The sequence below is a fragment of the Hirundo rustica genome, chromosome 4, assembly GCF_015227805.2.
Source record: "Hirundo rustica isolate bHirRus1 chromosome 4, bHirRus1.pri.v3, whole genome shotgun sequence".
Taxonomy (NCBI): domain Eukaryota; kingdom Metazoa; phylum Chordata; class Aves; order Passeriformes; family Hirundinidae; genus Hirundo; species Hirundo rustica.
Genome location: NC_053453.1, coordinates 72,889,866 through 72,909,832, shown reverse-complemented (window position 1 = coordinate 72,909,832; position 19,967 = coordinate 72,889,866). Strand labels below are relative to the sequence as shown.

Here is a 19,967-nt window from a genome sequence, read left to right as displayed (position 1 = left end):
GGAATGCCTAAGGGGCACAAAAGCAGCACCCCAAATCATTAACTTTTGCACCTTTTATAATATATCTCAAACCAGTCAGATTTGCTTTTCAAAATTTTGTAGTAAAATAAAAGTGCTCTTTGAGGAAAATCCATGCAATTTAACAGCAGATGCTTAACCCCTGAAAAATAGAGGCTTATAAGAGAAGTGCTGATAGACCCTTAACCATAGCATCATTAGCAGCAGGTGCTGCTAGTTATTAGTTTTCTAAATAGTTTTAATGTAAACAGTATTCTTAAGCTCTAAGTGTAGCATAATGGTTGGGATTTGCTCTTTAATGCATTTTTACTAGAAAGATACAGCTCATTTAAAATAGCTGGTAGATACAGAAAGCATAAATATACAGTAAGTTTAGACACTGATTGTACTAAATGCAACAATACAAATAAGCAAACAGGAACACAAATGGTAACACAATAAAACTGTATTACATTTGTGCTTCAAATATTACAATACATTATGTACAATAGTCCAAAATAAACATCTCATGCCAAATGACACAAAAAGAAACAAACAAACAAAAAAACCCGAAACCCAAACAAACTGAAAAGCCCAAGAGCAAGCAAAAAGAATCCAGCTGTATATACAGTACCTTTTTAATTAACATTCAACTCTGAACTGGAGCAATTTTCACTACATACAGATGCAGTCCGCCTTTTATTTCACGCAACCATCCTGTCTCCCTATATCTATGCTATTCAGTAGGTTCCTGTGTCGTTTCTTATATACATGTTGAGCAAAAAAGATAAAAGAACGTAGTGCTTTTTTATTCTTAAGGATGCGGCATCCGATCAGCGAACCTGGGGTGCATAACCTTCTTTCATTAAACCCTCCTCATAGTCTGTCTGGCACAGAATCATGTTGTTCTTCAGGAAAAATTTGTCTCCCACACAAAATCTGAAATTGAAATAATAAAGGGAAAAGAGAAAGAGAGTTTGAGGATAAATGATGTGGTACAGTCTTACAGGTGAGGGCTGCGGAGCAAGCGTTGGCTGGACAGCACCCACAGGGGCATGTGGGGAAGCCCGGCAGAGGAATTGCCCTGGTGCCACCATTAATCCTGTGCTTTTCAGCAAAATCGAGTGCATTCAGGCACTTTAGCTTCCCCAGCCAAAGACCTCATTCAGAGCCCACCGTGGGCTGTGGGAGTACTGGATCAGGTCATTGGCACACAGCTAAAACACGATAAATATCCCAAAAAAGTAAATGTCAAAGTAAATTTCCTGCTTTCGTGCAAACCAGAAGGAAGACAAAGTGATTACATGCAGTGGAAATCTTGTCTGAGATATCTTGTGTCTGTCTTGTGTCCTACTAAGAATTTCTTGTTATGCTCCAGTTGGATATTCCACTAGATTTGATTTAAGATGGTGATTCTGAGAACTGCTTCACACACAACTTCACATATACCGTGGTGCAAACCAGAGACAGGCAGGCATGCGGAGAAACCTTTTTTTTCCCTTTTCTCCTGTAGGAGTTGGTTATAAATTTAGTTACTCAGCTAACTACTCTCTCTCCTGTGGTATCAGCGCACCTACCTTGTTACACTATTACGTGCATCAGAATGATCTGATTGCTGCAAAACGCCACTGAGAGATTTCATTTGCTTTTCTCTGATGAGCGAGACAATCACGTAACGTTAATGCTCCTGGCTGGCTGACTTCAAACTTCGAGTAAAGTAGGATTTCCCAGCTAAAAATATATGCTTGGATTTAAGAAGGCTCTTCCCTGACACACCTTTCCATCCTTCTTCCCCTTGACAAAACCACTCTCCCGGAAGATGCTTAGGGAGAAGTGAATGGGGCCAATGCAGAAAAAAAAAGTTTCCCTAGTGACTGCCTTGGCAGGGTTACATGGCTTTGTTTGTAGTGAGCTCTCCAGCTATGAAATATATTGGGAGGCACTGCTTGCCTTATTCCAATTAAAATGAAAGAAAGTAACCTAAATGAACCCCTTAACACTGATGTGAATAAATGAAACCAGCTTCTACCAGCTAATTATGGATCTCAGTACACAGAGTATTGTCTAATGTGTAATGGATTATAATGTCCTTTTTTTATATAATTTCCAAATGGTGACATCTTGGACACAATCAGGGTCAGATATAAATGCTTGTGTTGTTTACGGTAGATTTAACAGCAGAGTAGCTATGGGAATAGCTGTATATGTATTTAATTGTAACAATTTAACCTTCAAATAATGGTGCCTGCCGGAGTTGACCCAGTAAAACTCCATAAATGACACAGGTTGACCCACCTGACCCCTGATAGCAGTCTGTCTTTATCAGATAGTCAATTTCTAACGATGTTCAAGCAGAAATCTTGGTGAATTTTTACAGATTAAATTGTGTATGGAAGGCAGTCCTTTAATGTTTTGTGAAGTTGGAGGTTTAAATGAGTAGCAGTTGGACTGATTTACATTTGTGAAGATTGGAATGCTAGACAAACAGTGAACCCATTTATTTTCCAACTGGGTAGCTTTGGAAATTTATCCTTACGCTAGCTAAATAGATAGAGGGAAAATAGTGTAATAAAAAAGTGGATTGAAAAGAATTAGCTCTGCTCTTAAAGGAAAATTGGTTTGTTTATTTGTGGACTTTTTTTTTTTTTTTCTGTGGGATTAGTGCCTGCTGCTGATGATGATTGAAAATAGAGATTATGGGAGGATCCTGAAATCTTTAAGTTATTTATAGTCAACACTCTATTAGAGAATTTAGAGGTCCTTATTATTCTTCTCACCCCAGTCCTGGTATCCTGGCTACTAACAACACAAGATGATTTGGAGTAGCTATGCTGAAATGTAGGATTCTTACATAAAAGTTGTTCTTTGGTGTTTTTTTTTCTAGTTTCCATCTTTTGTATTTTGTCCACTGACAACAATGCTGTGAAAAATTCTTTTGTGCACCTTACAAGATTAGGTAAAGGAGTCTTAACTAGTGCCAACACGTTTTTCCCAAAGAAGTCACATCTAAATTCAACAACAAACAAACAAAACCCTCCTGAACCAGCGCACTAATGGGAAAAAAACCCACCTCTGCACCCAGCAGAAAACGTTAAGTCTGAACTGAGGAATGTTATTCAGCTGTGTATTCCTTTTGTTCCAGGCTAAGACAGACCTTAGCAAACTGATTTTTTTTAAGCATTTAACGAATGAAAAGTGCCCCGCTGAAGTGCAATTCGCCCGCATGGCAGTACTTAGCGCATGTGGCTCCGTGCAATATTGTTTGCATCCAAACCCTGGCTGGAGGATTTCGCTTCTCAGCCCTCAGAGAAGTGACACAGTCCGAATTAAACTGCGCCGGCTACAAGGGAGCGTCAGGATGCCTTTCCCAATGAAAAGTGTCAATGCCTTTTCCTTCAGCAGCGTTGATATGCGGAGCCAGAAGTGCTCTGCCTGTGTCTGCATGGCGTGTGACAGCTTTCTGCACGAGCGGCTTTAAGCACACACAGTTCCACGCATCCCTCACGTTCCAAGTCCTGGCGAGAGGCTGCCAGTCCAGCCACGCTTGGCTGTGTGGGAACCTGTGTGCTGGGGCTCTGTCTGCATCCTCAGGATGGTCCCCCCTGTGCCCTGGGGGAAACCTGTTGCTTGTGATGCTTAGGGTTCAAATTCTGCAGTTGTTTCCATAATTGTGCGAGCTCAGTGACAAGCGCGTTTGGCAAAGGCTGGTGCTGGCCCCTGGGTGTTAAATGTGTGAATTGTGCACTCATAAGGTGGCAAAGAGGTAAGCACTAGGTGGAAAACCTTTAATCCTGGCATGCTGGCTCCCAGATACGATGGGACCAGGCAAGTGAGCAGAGGAAGTATGATGAATTCTGGCCATTCACATTTTCAACCTTATTTGACTCTCAAAACCAGATTTAACCTCTCCTAAAATGAAAGATCTTCATCTGTAACTACTTCAGACTGGGTTTGCACACTGCAAGATTTAAACCTGGCGCAGCCATCAGATTGGGGGGTGAATTGAAGCCTAGCCTCCCACCGAGGTTGGGGTTTTTCTATGGAATTGGTGTAGGATGTAAATCAGGCCACAATTTGAGCACGCATAATAAACGGAGTCGAGGAGCGTATTGAGATGCCACTGTGTTAGGCGTATGTAATTAGGCAAGATTATTACTCTTCTAGCAGGCAGATGGTAGTCTTCAGCCTTCCCTAAAACCCTCACCCAATTTTTTTTAATAGGCATGCGAGATGAACAAGAAAGAATGTACAATAGGCTGCATTAACATGCCAGATTGGACTGAGCACCATAAATTGATAACAGTACTTTTGACACGGCTGTGACATTAGTAGAATGACCATTATAATTAACCTACATCCTAGAACCCCTGTCATATTTTACAATGGCAAAAGGAAGGCCATTTATATTACAAAATGACCTCTGTTATCACCTTGTTTGGAAGGGAAGGTGTGCCTAGACTAATCACAAGAAGTATAAAACTTCAATTTTGAGAAGTAGCTCTTTCATTGTTCTGAACAGATTTTTAAGGAGATCTCACTGCTGTCTGTCATCTTTTCTGATGCACAGGACGTGTGTCAAGGTACAGAAGACTGCTTAAGAAAGCAAGAGAAATATTGCTGTGAAGGAAGATGGCTTTGCCTCCTCTGGTAGTGCCAGATCTTTGTCACTGTAGAAAGAAACAAAATCTGAAAGCATTTGGTTGATTTCCTGGAGATTAAGACAGCTCAGAGTCACCCCACCTACACCCTTCCCCTTTGCTTTTTTTTTTTTTGCAATCAGTGATGTAACTTGGGCTCTGCTTTTCCCCCTTTCCTCTCTTTTTAAATGTTGAGCTTCCGGTACAACTCACATTAACGCTAATCTGTGTGCAGCTCTAGGAGAACAAAGCCACTCTTTTACCCATCAGCTCATCAGTCCACACCTGTGGTTTATTAACTCTGGGGTTCTGTCAAAATGCCCATTTCAAAGGCTGGAAAGTGGGAGCTGTGCCTGAGTTTGTGCATTTTCACCAGTACCAGGCAGAATACATAGACACAGAATCCCGGTTCAACTTTAAATGGCAAACCTCCACTCGGCGTGCTTTTCATGTACTGTTTTATAAAAAAAGCAGGTATGGGCAATATGTTAATTTGTATTCTAAATTTTGAGACATACAATGAAAATAAGCACTACCCAGGCCTTGAGAATTTATAAAATGACCACTGATGCAAAAATCTAATATTGGTGTTTGAAATGAGGATGTCCCTGGCATTGTATTCCTTCTCCCTTGCTTGACAGAGAACAAAGGCAGCACTGTGGGGGCATTTTACAGTTTATACTGGAGGTAAGTGTTTACAGCTACATCAGGACAGCAATTTCAATGAACGTGTAACCATTTTCAGCCCGGTTTCTATTAAAACAAAAGCCAATTTCAGATGGAAGGGTAGAACAGGTGATTTAAACACCTCTCTGCCATAGCAGATGGGGGTTTCGAGCCGCACTCCGAGCTGACTTCAAGCGGCAGAGAGAAAATATCACAGGGGTAGGGAACGAGGTGCTAAAGACGCCGGCAGAGAGTGAGGGGAAGGACACACGGACTCCGGGATAGTGGGAAAGCCGAAGGCAGGCTGACATCATCGCTGTAGGCAAAAGTGTCAGGCAAAGACACAGCTGAGCCCACTCGCAAGATTTCCCACTCCGTTTAGCCAGTCGCACGCACGCAGCCTGACAAGGCGTGAGAGGCAGGGTCTGTGTACGCGTTTATTTTTCCGGTGGTTTCCTTCCCCCCCCCGCCACCTTTAAATTTTCCTGCAGAAATTAGGTGTGTTGAGGTTACTGTCAACGTGAGGTGAAGGGCTGCTGAGGAGAAGTTAAATATGTTTACAGAGAAGAAAGAGGAGCACTCACACCTTGAAGATGACTGTCACTAAGCTCTGCAGGTACTTAGGCGATGGGAAAAACTTCAAATTAGGAGTAAGCTGGACAGAGACATGAGAGATAAGAGGATGCTGAAACCTTTAGGCTAGGAGCAGAGCTTAATATTCACAAAATTGCTGCCACTTTAAGGATCAGTATCAAGAAAAATGTGGGGGAAATATCTCAAAAACTGTCTGGCTGGAGCAATTAGGTCCTGGAGCTGAATAGCTTTATGAAAGGGAAAATAGGAGACAGTGCCTATTTGACACCAGGGGACCAGGCTGAGTGGCTCAGGAGCTCTCTTTCAGGCCCGTGTGTACAGTCTGTCTTCCTGGAGCACAGTGTGTGAGACAATGCTTTTTTCTCCTCCCTCTGAAAAAGTCACATTCAGGAGGCCAATAAAGGGACAGGCATGCTATGAGTTAGTTCAGAGCTGGAGTTCATGGCCCCAGCAAAACTCCCTTTAAGGGAAGGGAGCCTAATTACCATCCACACCGAGACTTGCACTGGATGGTGAGCTGTAGACACTCAAAAATAATAAAGTAAACAGTGAAGTTGTCCATAAAAGCAGAAAAAAAAATCACTGAATCACAAAAAGGACTAGACAAAAATGGGCAGGCTTCTCTCTGGGATAGGATCAACTGCTTAAAGGGTGGGAATGTGAGGGTCGTGCAAGAGCAAGACCAAAGGATGGGCTGCCCCAAGGATCCGAAGATGTGTGTTTATATAAATATACTGAAAAGCAGAAGGGGCTTGAAGGAGCAACCGAGCCCAGAACATCAGAAAAAAATTCAGTGTTGGCAGAGAGAAAGTAGTGCAATCTGAAGAAAAAATTCTGTATTCTCGTGAACATTGCATGCATTCTGTTAGGAAAAAAACCAAACCTAAATGGTAGATGATAACTGAAAATGAAATGTGGAATCAAACAAAGAGCACTGGATATTCTGCTCTAAACTACTCTAGAGAAGGACCCAAAGGTTTTAAAATTTAATGGGGGAAGAAAATGAGAAACTGGGGAATAAGGCTAAACAGGTCCTGCAGTAGCCTGGATACACTCATTGGTGATTTTTGGATATTGTTGATGTGTTTGTGAATAAGAATTTTCTCTTCAATAAATAAATTACATATTGGTGGAATTGGTGGCTGGAGTAAAAGGAGAAAACAAATCTGAAACCCCTCAATAACACTATTGTGTATACAAGGGACAGCAGAAAGTTTAACAAGTTACACTGAAGTCTTGTAAACACATCCTTACTCAGAATCTGCTGTGTGGTTTTGATTAGCTTGAGCAGAGGGAGAAAAAAGGATCCTAAAGGACAACAGAAATTATTAATGAAATGGTGAGTGACAAGATTTTTTTCTGTTTAAAAGAGAGCAGAAAAAGGTTTCATAGTAGGTCTGAAAACCCCCACGCTGGTGATGGGCCAGGAGTCTAACAACGTGGAGGTTTATTGTTGTACACGTAACAAAACCAAAAGATTTGAAGCTATTAATGAGAGAATTTAGTCAGTGGGATGTTTTGCAATAGGAATCACAGAATAGCTATGTTGGAGCATCCATGAAATAGGATTTTTTGTGAAACACAACAAAATTAATTATTCGGAGGGCCACTAATCCCAAATTGTGAGGAAGAAAGGTACCCTACAAGCAGTCTGCTTTATTAGGCTCCTTGAGGGTTATTGCAATGGAATCAGGATTAGGGTCACTTTTGAGATTTTCTGAAATTCTTTGGAACTCCTGGAACCCACTCCCTGCTCTCACTAGATGAACTAGATGTATTTCAGGTAAATTCATTCCTTTGTTCTCAGCCTAAGACACCCGTAAGACTATTTCAGCAACCCTGTGCCCAAAATACATGCAAAGTAAAAATCAAATAAAAGATTAGATTGAAGGCTCAGGAATAAAAAAGGCTGAGAATTATTAAATAACCCAGTTAAGCTCCATTTCAGACGCATCTAACAGCACTTTTCCGGGGGGAGCAGTGGCCCCAGGGAACACTGCGATGTGTGTTAGCTGCAAAGTGAAATTGTACATTAGTTCACAGTTGTAATGGTAAGAGAGGAATATTAAAATATATTCATAACAGCTGTGCTTTTTTTTTTTTTTTTTTTTTTTTTTTGGGGGGGGGAGAAGAAAAAGAAAGTTCGCCTCCTTAGATCCAAGAGTGCTAACTATGATGAAAATCTTTTGCACTCCAGCTAACAAACATTGTCTGCTTTGCTTGACTGATGAAGATTAGCTGACTTCTTACATTAAAGAAGTTTGTCTTGTATGGGCTGAAGTGACAAGACAATAACTAAGTGCTAATTGTGCATAACCAACACTAAAGATATGCAGCCCCATTATGGCATGTAATAAATGAAGCGAACAACAGAAATATATTAGGCGCTTTAATAATGATACCAGAACTGTGGTTTGGGGAAAAAAAAAAAAAAAAAAAAATACCCACAGGATGTGAAGGGTTTAGGAAAGGAAACCTAGGACACTCTGTGTGTGTGTGTCTCAAATGGGTACTGTGGGAGCCTCTGCCTGCCTTGCTTGGAATACGGCTTCTCAGTTCTGTGGCAAGACAAAATTGATATAGGACTTTAAATAGCATTAGAACCTATAATTACTTTGCATTATTATATAGTTTAAGCAGTGGTTATTACTTGCCTGGTATTTTAATTTCCCAAGCAACATGATGAAAAAGGTCAATTTGGCTTTTTTTTAAAAAGAGCGTAATTGTAGTGTGCTACACTTATTAGCAGCTGTACGTTTTATGGTTCTTTGGGGATGTTTGATTTTTAAATGACTGCAGTGTTAAAAAATAATACACTGTAGGACAAGGTGAGTTAGGAAAGCTTATTTAGAGCTGCGTCTAGCTTTGTCATGTTAGACTACTATCTTCCTAATTTTTCACTGCTTCCCTAAAAAGGCATATCTTGTGTTTCTTCCCAACTGAAGAAATGAAAGAAAATGTGAATGTTATAAAACGCTAAATAGGATCATGTAATAACTGAATAATAACTGAAAGTAATAGGGGCATTAAGGAGCGGACATAATTGGGTCTCTCACTTCCTAGACCTCATAGAAGTCACTGGTAAAGCTGCTATCAGCTCTGGTGGAGGCAGAAATGGAACTCTCGGTGAAATCTCTGATGGGATTTGGCCACCACTCAGAGTGTGGCTGGTATAAACTTGGCTCCATTCCCCTCTGAAAAAATCAGTCATTGCAATTTTGCCATTTTTGACATTCGTTCTCCAGCTGTGCCATATGGGTGATGCTTCAGAACAGGGTGTCAGGTTTGGATCCTTGGGATTTTTATAACCTACGGTTTGGATATGGAAATAAAAATAGGACTGTAAGCAGTCCAATGCTGCTACAGAGGAAATGGTGGGAGCAACATCTTTTAGCTTTAAATGATTACAGTTCTGGCAACAGGAAGAAACAATGTGTACTTTAAAAGAAATACATGTGATATAAATGAAGAATTAAAATGAAATTCATGCAATAATGACAAATGGCACTGCTACGCTCTTCTGCAAAAAAGGATCTCAAAGACCTTTATAAATATTAATTAATTAAACCTGACAGACAGCTTTTTGAAGGAGAGGAAGTTACATTATTCTTTTTTATTGATGCAGCATTTGAGGCACAAAAAAGTTTTGTGGCCAAGGTCATGAAGGATGTTCTGTATCAGTCCCAGGAATGGCATCCACGTCTTACTCTTGATCTTGGGGTTCTGTTACTGGAAAGTGTTTCCTCTTCGGAATGTATGCCCACACCAGTGCCCAGCCAGCACTTAGCTCATGGAACAGACCCAAGGAATTCTCTTACCTCTGATTACAAAGCTGACATGCAAAACAGTCCAGGTGATAAACATTGTCCTTCGCTCTCATCACCATCTCAAAAGCAGGTATGAGCTTACTGCAGGCAGCACAGTTTCCTGTAACGCCAAATAACCTGGAGATACAGAAAGAAATAGATCCTTGATTCACATTCTTTTTTGTTTTTTTTTTATTTATTTTTTTAAAATTTATTATTTTTTTTCCCCCACAGTCTGTTCTTTGACTGACTTCCCAGGACACCTCCTTTTGCAAAGGCTGGCCTTTCCTTGGTGGCTCAACTCTGCCCGATTTGCAGCACAAAGACATAGTCTTGCTGAAGAGAGCTTTATGACAGACTAATATTGCACCTATTGTGACGCTATATTTTCTTTTCTGCAGGTTATACTGACCTTCCTTGATAAAAGAAACATCTTGTTGAGCTAAACAAAGAAACAGTAAACACATTAGGGACGTTACATAACTGTGCAGACAGAGGTCAAGCTGTTTGCATAAGTGGGAAGAGTCTTCTTCTTAGATCCTGCCGTGCAGGAGAGAGCCACATAACCTTGGCTTTTGGTGCTGCTTATTACTAAAACACACTTTAGCTGGAAAAGAAATAATGCTTGAAAAAGCCAACATTCTTCGCATTTTTGACATCTAGTGCTAAAAGCTTTACCACTATTATTAAAAGAACATTTTATGAACAAGTCATTTAAATCGTCAGAAAGCATTAGCGGTTCATGCACCTTACAACCCTATACCGTAGTTATTGCTATGATTACGTTATTCAGGTAGCACATTAAAGTAAATGAGGCTGTAAACTATATATAGTCGCATCAGGAGTAGAAGTATAAAATACTGTAAGAACAATATGAAATGCTGTTTTTTCCCAGACATCTGTATAATTTTCTTTTTAAATTCCCTTTGCTAAAGATTTTTCAATACTTTTCAAGTGGGTGCATTACACACGCACAAAAAAACACAACACACCAGAAAAAAAAAAAAAAACCAAAAAAACCCCACAACATACGTACACATCCTTTTGTGACACAGAAGGATTATAATGAACAAGAAAAATACGTTAGCTCTACGTGGCAGCAATCTTTGAAACTAAGTTTATTTAAACTACTTAATAGTTGTGATGGATTATTAAAAGTAATGCTCTGCTTGTGCATAGCAGTTAATGCTGTTTTTAACTACGAAGCACACCAGATGAAAACGCCACATCTGCCACTTTTCTTTTTTTCCTCAACATCAGGCTGACAGCAGAAAAATATAATGGCTCTCAAGGGAAACACCAAATTAAAAGCAGTTCTAAACTAATGAATTCAAAGGTGCTCTGTAGAAAATTCAGTTTGGTAACATAAAAATGAACACAGTTTTTTAATCACGTCCCTCCATTTTACTGAATTTCATGGGTTGCCAGCAAGCCTACTTAATTCTAAATCCTTTTACCTTCTGCTCCTTCTTAAGGTGTGTTGCCTACAGGATAGATACGTGCCTGTTTAATTTAGCAGTTGAGACCCTTTTCCTCCTGTCTGAGAGGCTGGTTACTGTGATCATATGGAGAAATGCTGGGACAAGGCCATCCTCATCGGCTCCTGTTAGACCGACTCAAGTCAACTTTTGGTTTTTGTGGAGCCTGACTACTAAAATCATAGGTTATTTAAGAAGATTAAAAATATTCCTTTTGTGAAATGCTCTCTTCCCATTCTACCTCCACCACGCATGGGTTTCAGCGAGGTTGACTAAATCCCACCCAGGCTTTCATTCCTCATCTGTAAGGACACAAGTCTCAGTTGCCTTCCAGAGTCGTGGGCTGCCTTTGTGTTGGAGAAGATTATAACCACGGAACAAAGCGCTGGCTCTGCTCTCCTGCACTTCTGTGTAGAAGGTGATGGCATTTTGGTCGTGTGAGGGGGGCAGAGCAGGCTGCAAAGGGGCTGTAGGTGCACAGTGGTAAAGGTAGAGTCAGGCTTTAAGGTTTGAGCACAACAGCGACATTTAAACGCAAAGATGAGAGAGAGGTCCCACCACCTCCGAGCTCAGTGTGGGGAATCACAGAGCACCTCAGTGGTTTAGGTGCAACATCTGAGTGCTCGAGATGCAGCTGAAGGGCCTGGCCAGACAGGGTGTGAGGGGCAGTGTTACCTGCCAGGGCCTCCCTGCAGGTGTGTGTGTGTGAGAAAGTGGAGATCTACTACAGCCAGCGCTGCGGTTTGCGTGTCGCAGGGCAGTGAAACGATTTGGGATTGTCATCCAGCCCTGCGGAGGAGGGAGATTTACTGCACCCGAGTCCACCATGTGCAGATTTCTGCAGTCCCGGAATGAGAGGACCCGCAGAAACTGCTCCAGCTAAGCACCAGATACATTAAAATTTTTCAATTACGTAAAGGGAAGGAGGCCCCCCTTGCTGTTAGTCCTTCTCCACCACACACAAAACAAACATGCGAGATTTATATTAGCTATTGTTAATTTTGGATAAAGCTGTTTATATGAAGAACATAGTTTTCTGCCATTAATAATAATAATAAAAACCCCACAATGCCATTTTGAAATTCTGGACATAGTTTCCCCCAATTTCAATTGCTCTCGCTCCCTGAGCATTTATCAGCTACCTGATTAGAATTTGTTTCCACACAAACCATTGATCATCAGCCTATTACTAGGCAAATGACAGTTAATTACCCACTACATTAACCACTGGGACCTGAGACCTGCTTCTGCTGCCATCAGTCAACATGATAAATGTGGCAAGTTCAGTAATGCATGGCCAGCCCTGAGCTGCCTGCTATAGTGTGAACAACCCTCAATCTCACTTCCAGGCCCAGGAAAATCTATGGCAATCTGCATAATTACAAGCTCTGGGTTAATAACAGACAAATGATTTGTTGCATCTAAACAAAGTCCTTGGAATGGGCCTGGTCTCCTGTGGCTGCCCGGGCTGCTGTTGTGCCACCGGTGTGCTTCCCGCTACAACGTGCACAAAACACATCCCCGACGCTGTAGCCTTCCAATTTGTTGCCCTCCAATTTATGGATTCTGCATATGTGATTTTTAATCATTAAAGAACTCTTGAAGCAATATTATCTTAATTATTCTCTGCTGTAGCCAGGGAATTAGGCTTCAGATAAAATTTTCTTCTTCTGTGCACTTTCCCTGCCTCACTGGAGGCTCCATCAGTTTTCATCTACACCTGGACTCTGAAATTCTAATGATGAATTATTGCCCCTTTTCCTAAGAGGGTGAACCTTACAAGGGAACATTCTACTGAACTGTCAGCTCACAGACTGAGTGCGGAGATGCGGAAATCTGATCTAATTTACTGCAAAATGATGCATTTGTTAGACTTTCTCCTCAGTTTTGTCCAAGGATCAAGAGAGCGGTCAGGAGCCACCTTCCTGTAGTCCTGTGCACAGGAGTACACGTACTCAGCCCTCCACATGCCATTTTCTTTTCCTCCTTTCTTCAAACCTGTTACACAAACAACTTTCAAAAACGTGAACTTTACTAGTGGAGGGGAGAAAGAGTTTCTTGACAGGCTCTTAAGTGGAGCTGATGCACCAAGATACGGTCTCCTGCTTTGTCTATTTTACCAAAGGAGTGGCAAAGATTTAATTTCTACTAGTACTTGCAGCTGGGGTACAATTCTGTGCTCCATTTCCTTTTTCCCCTGTGGTAAGAGAACGGTTAAACTCAACCACATCTACTTACGGGTAGTTAGACTGTGCCCTAGCTTCCTCAGCAGATTAGAAATCTGAACCTTTACTGATTTCACCTAGGAAGAGCAGGTGAGAAAATTCTAAAGTACCAGGACAGATCTTTTCTCGTGATGATCTGAGCCAACATCTGGAATTTCACATTTATTCCCTGTGTACGCTCCAACAGAGATTAGAACAATCAGCCACAGCGAAAGCTTTCATTCTTAATGGATTTGAGCAGTAGAGAACATCCCGCACGGAGCTAAAAATTGAAAGACACGCAGAAGCCCTTCTACAAACAAACCCAAACCTGACATTTTGAGCAGCAAAAAGTGTGATTAAGCACCAGGCTATTGATTCCACTTTGGTAGGTTTACTAAACACAAACCTGAAGGTTAAGTACCGAGAGATGAGAAACGGGAAAAAGTTGAGAGGGGAAGGACAAGGAAAAGCAGAGAAAAGCAAGAGTGGAGAGATGCATGGAAGATCTGAGAGTTTGACTGGACTGCACTATTCTCACGAGGCAAGTGCTTTCCAGAGGGACCCAATTTAAGCACAGAGACACCCATTTCCATCCACTCCTACAGGTTTTGGGTGAGGCTCTGAGCAAGCAAAGAAGACCCTGTTCTCATCATTGCCTGGGAAATGCTCCATCACAGAACTGCACCGCTAGGCAGGACTGCTACGTGCCGAGATGAAACGGATTTGGGCTGTAATTCCCTGTCAAATTACATGGGACTTTCACAAGATTTAGGATCTAATGTTGTTGGTTACAGCTGCTCCCACAAGCTTCCTCCTTTTTGCTGTTCTTGTTTGACAGCTGTCCGCTGCAAGATCTGTCGGTTTGCTACCAACTGCACTCTTCCTCCTACTATAATTTTGTATTAAAATGTTGCATGATTTGGATAAGATGCCTAGGTTTCCAGTAGGAGGACAAAATATCTGCTTGCACAATGGAAAATGAAGGGGAAACAGACCATCTCAAGATAGAGACAAAGCAGACATTAAATGGAATATCTCCTGTGGTGCAGTAATTACAGATATTTTCACATGTTTGAAACTTTGTTCTCCTCATACTCACTACAGGGTTAATTTAGTTCATTAAGGGAAAAAAAAAATAATAATAATAAAAAAAAAAATATATATATATATTCAGGACCTGAGTCCAAACCTGCCTTCACCACTAACTGAGTGAGTGACCCTGGCAACTCACTTAATTTTGGTCTCAAATTATTCACTACAAAGAGGTGAGACCTAATCTTCACATTGCAATATCCCTGCTAGATTCTGTTTCTATAAAAAATTGAAATGTTGCTTTCAGGCCTCAGTTTCACAGTGCATGAGGGATCAAAATAATACACACACATGGTTTTAAATGTAATCAGACGTTTACTGAAGTAGACAATCAACTGTGTTTTTTTCCCTTAGTAGGTTTGTGTATTATTCAGGATTTCAATTCAAGCTGTATGCACTGAAGGACAGAACTTGGCCCTTAGCAAATACTTCAGACAACGTAAGATGCTATTTGGAGAAGCATAAAACCACATAAAAGAATCTAAAAGTTAATGAGAGAGACAAAAAAAATTATCTGAGGATCCAGATTACAAGGCACATTGAAAAGCATAGTTTTGAGAAGATGTAAATTTTACATGCTGAGTATTATTTAGATTATTAGATGGAGACTTCTTAGACATTTCAAAGTGATTTTGGGACACAGGTACTACTGGCTTTAAATAGCCTATATTTTCTTTCTTCCCACAAGGTATTTTTGAAAATCCTCCTTGTCAAATGGTAGAGAAAAGGAAGCAGGTAAATTTGTCCCACATGCATTTTCATGAACGCCTGGAAAACTTACTTCACTCCCACCCGTCCTCCCTTCCCTGGAACAGTTTTCTAAATGCTCGTTGAAAATTAAACCTGCTTCCAGCCAAGGGAGGAGGAGAAGCTGCCCCACTTTGGCTACTGCGGTTAAACCACAGGAGAAACAAGAGCAGAGGGTTCCCACTGACCCTGCTCATCCTGGCTGCACCCACTGCTGTCCAGCCAAAGACCTCTGGCGCCTCTGCTTGAATTAACTCCGGCTCAATAATCAGAGAGACTACACAGAAAGAAAGGAAAAAAGTGGGGAACAAGCTGGCCACAGGGGAAAATGCCAACTTTTGGAACAGCCCTGGATTCTGTCCTCTATCCCCAGCGCTTCTTGTAGGTGTTCCTCTAAGCCCCTTTCTTTTGAAACCTTTTATTGACAAAACTGGGGCGTTGAAAGAGGGAATCGCTACTAAGTTGCAGAACAGGGTGCTGAACAAATTAAATCCTTTGGCCTCCAGGCTAGATTTCCAGCATTTCACAGCTGCAGGTGGTGAGGTGGACAAACTTCCCAGAGATCTTGGCTGTCTGGGCACTGAATTATTTCAGGAAATGTAAAATTGCAAGAGTTGTAACGTAGGATCAATTAGACAACACGGTTTAGATGCTTATCCAGGTTAGGTTAAAACCTTGTCCCAAATTTCAGATGCTGCTAAAGAGGTGAAGAGTGAGAAAAGTCAAACAAAACATCCCCAGTTGGTTTAAGTGTGTTAAGGAAGGCATTCACACACAATTGCTGAAGCATGCTTAAATGTCTGCTAGAATCAAAGGCCGATTCAGTGCTTGCCTTATTTGGCAATGCTGCAAAAATAGAGTGAGTTTTGCCAAATTTGAGCTGAGAAACCTTTTCACTTTAGTCCCCTTCATTTTCTTTTGAAAGCAAATGCCGGGACTGAAGGATTAACTGGGTGTTGGAAGTACTCTGATACCCCAACCCTGTTTGTGAGGATGCCCAGTGTGTCCCACCTGGAAACATGGCTTTTAATCAAGTCATAAATTTGTTCCATTGTTAAGTTTTCTTTAACCACTCTGCTGAGAGTGAGCTGTGGAGCTTCTCTAAGGCCTGCACTGCTAAGAATTTGAGTTTGTGGCTGGATCTCAGGCAGGTGAGAATGTGACAGCAGGGCATGGCTGCAGCCTCAGCGCACAACACTCTGCTGTGTGTCAGGGTGTTTAGCTGTCACCTTCAGCTCACCTGCACGTGTAAATCCCATCTGCCTCCATCAGGTCACAGGTGACATGGAGCATGTGTGTGTCTGCAGCTCAACTGATGCCTTAAGTTTTATTTTTCCTGTATTTCAGGTTCTGTGCTGCCCAGGTGCAGCTCTGAGCTCACACTCAGGGTCACTCAGCTCTCTGCACACAGCAGCGACACAAAACAAATCCTGTTCCTGCTGCACACCAAGGACAACTTTCAGCCCCAAAAGCACAAACAAGGGTGGGATGGAGGGAGGAACAAGAAGGATGGGAGCTCACAGCCTGGAGCTGGAATGGGACAATTCAACCCCAATGTGCAAATGGACCAAAACTGATCAAAGTGTGAGACCTCGTGACCCTTTGTCCATTTTGTGACCATTTTGGGTCCACCTTGGGTGTAGCCCTGGCCAGGCCCTGCTCTGCCCAAGGTGTATCCCAGAGGACTTTCAATAAAACCCTACTTTCTTCTCCAGCTCTGTCCATTCTGTTTCAGGTCGGCCTTCCAAAGGCATGAGGGTGCGGCTTGTTGTTGTTGTTGGTTTGGTTTGGTTTTTTGTTTGTTTTTTTTTTAGTGAATAAAGTAGGTAAACATGCACACTGAAGAGGCACGAGGGGCAAATCTCTCTCAGGTGAAAGCTGCTTCTCCTCATGCCCTTCTAACCTGTACAGCTATGGTAGAAGAAAGTCATTGTGTGCAAATTGAAGTCCAGCAGTGAATGCAGAGGGTTTAGGGTTTTTGCCTTTCTGTACCTGGGGTGTATGTACTGCTTTAGTAACTGTGGGTTGTAATTTAATGTAGATTTCCGGTTTGTTCCATCTACTTACACCAAACTATTTGCTGAACTCTGTCCTGCATCTGCTGATGATCAGTGAACCAAGCCTTTTTTTTTTTTTTTTTTTTTTTTTTTCCCTGCAGACTGCATGAAAGAATTCTTTATGCAAAGTTAAAGTGGATGAATTCCATTTTCAAACACCTCTAAACCAGGCATTCAAAACAAAATATAGATTTACTTCTATATCCTTCCCTAATTAGATTATTTGTGTCCTGGGAAACAATCTAAGCTTTCATTTCAAGTAAGTATTACCAGCCTTAATTTTGCCTGGAAAAATTTGAAGCATGACCAGACATTATGGATGTAATACCACTTTTCTAAAGCTCTGCTTTGAAAAAAAGCCCTGGGAGGTGGGAATTTTGTTGTTCGGTCAATGGAGTGTTAACTCCAAAGCCTAAATCACACAACTTTAAAAAACCTTTTTCATCTTAGGAGCAAATATAGCTACATCGTTTATGTCACAGTCTGCTACCCTGTCCCTTCAGTCATGCAGTCAGATCATCAAACTTTCAGTTTAAAGCTAAAATGCAATTTTAAGGAGTATTCTGGCCAAATTTACTGTCTGCTTTTAATCAAGTCACAAATTTGTTTCATTTTAAATTTTCTTTAACCACTCTGATTGACTCAAATGAAAAGCAGGGATGATTGTGCACGGTGCACGATGATCTATGCCTGATATTGTGGAAATAAATTCAAGTTAAAAATGACCTCCCAATGCACTCAGGGCTCTGCTTTGCACCACCACTCATGCATCGTGACATTCTTAAACTTCTACCAGTAAAGTCAACATCAATATTACATCCATTTCTACAAAGCAACCATATAAACTTCATCTTTCTACACATGCTTTACTTTAAATCATGCATATAAATCCATCTACACGCACAGGCTGAATCTAAAAATTTGCAGATACTCAGCTGACGTATTTTCATTGTCAAACTCAGGCAACTTAAAGCCAAATTTAATGCTCCAACTCACATAAGAGTTAAGACTGCAAATATCCCAAGCTGGTTCCCAGCCTGGCGTAGGTCTGACTGGCTCAGACGAAGTGCTGTGGCCATGCAGTGCTCGTGGCCCAGCTAAGGAGGCACTTGCCACTCAGGTGTCTCTGTTGCCACACTGTTCCCACACCTGGAAGCTCATTTGCAGCCTTGTCCTATGTCCTGCGCCACGTGGATGTCACTCAGGGCCGGACATGAGCCTTTTAGTGGTGACAAAGCCTTGCTGAGCTCCGTTTGCCACCCGCCCTCCTTTCTCCTCACCTGAAGGACTGATCTCAGGGGTGGCTTGGTGATTACTTTGGCAGGGATGGGATGGAGGGGAGGCACCCTCAGGGAGGATGGCTTTCACCACGCTGGTGCTCTCACAAGCCTCGTGGGAGCTGCTCCATGCAGCAGCCACCAGTCCTTGTGGCAGCATCATGCACCTGATGTCCCAAGGTGCAGGTGACATGCAGTCCCTGCTAGGAGGGAAGCAGTGTCCCCTGCAACAGGGATGTGACGAGTTTGTCACTTCCACGTTACTGCAGAGCAAGCGGAAACCCATGGAGGTGCTACAAGGTGCGCTCCAAACTCATCCACCCACCAAGGGAAGAAGGGATCCAGGAAGAAAGGAACCAAAATGAACAGGAAGCCCCCGATGAGCAGTGGCCAAGCTTCCGTCGTTTCCCGACACATCTTTTGTTTCTCCATTGACTAAGGAGCAAAGGCCTGAGTGGTGCATATGGAGTTTGCCCCTGGAGATAGGGGGAAGGGAAGGAAATTAAGGTACAAATATATAATTAGCTGCCTAATGTGAGGGACATAAAGCATAGACATTTTTCATTCTGCCCCAGAGGTGACTGAGAACGTAGAATCTCTGGGTGAGAAATCAATGCACAGACTGTCAGGTAAATACATATTGAAATATAAGTGGGGGGTAAGTTAATAGTTCTGTGAGGTCATATAATAAAGTCTATAGTTCTTTCATCAGCACTGCGAACAATGCAGTTACTGTGTTCCTCCCCTGGTGTAATAGCAAAGACGGTTGCTAGACTCTGAAAATAAATTATGCCATGCTTTATTAAATGGTAAACAGCTGTTCCAGCCACAATACAGCACATGCTAATTGAAGAATGCCTTAAGCAGTCCTATAATAAAAAGCTTTTAAGGGTTGGAGAGGAAAAAAAACCCAGCCAGCATCATGACAGACTTACTACTATGGGTTCCCTTAGTTAAAATTCAACACATGGGTCATTCAAGGTGAGAAGTATATTCTGGGAGAAGATCTACAGTAATGAACATTTAAGAATCATTAGCAGGCTCTTTCATGCCACGATGCTGTAGGCAAAGACAGACGTGCTTAGGTAGGAAGTACAGCCACAAGGTTCACATCGTGTTTCCATGTCTTGTTTTGCTAAGAGATATGTATCCAGGAACACAACAAATGTGCCAGGAGGATTGCACTTTCTGAGGTGGTGATCCTCAGCCCAGAAACCTCACTGCTCACGGGAACCACCCTGGAGAGCTGGGCAGAGAATGAGAGCTATGGCACGAGCCGTAAGAGAGCGCACAGAGAAAAGAGAGAAGTTGATGCAAGGCATGGTGAGCCCCAAAGCGGCAGCATTTCCTGAGCAGGTGTGTCACTGTCCCTTCGCAGAGCTCTGGCCCCTGGTGCCAGCCTGGTACTG

The 19,967-nt window shown here is 42.0% G+C and overlaps 1 protein-coding gene across 5 annotated transcripts in view; it reads right to left on the bottom strand.

Moving 5' to 3' along the window:
• Positions 1–238: 238 nt before the first annotated feature.
• LMO3 (LIM domain only 3) overlaps positions 239–19,967 on the bottom strand; it is a 59,139-nt gene continuing 39,410 nt past the window's right edge. For all 5 annotated transcript variants that reach the window (XM_040062219.2, XM_040062216.2, XM_040062217.2 and 2 more), the window contains 2 exons: positions 9,713–9,838; positions 239–936 (listed from right to left, as the gene is read on the bottom strand). In XM_040062219.2, the coding sequence (XP_039918153.1) occupies positions 831–936; positions 9,713–9,838 (232 nt within the window). In that variant the 3' untranslated portion in view covers positions 239–830. The remainder of the gene's footprint in view (positions 937–9,712; positions 9,839–19,967) is intronic.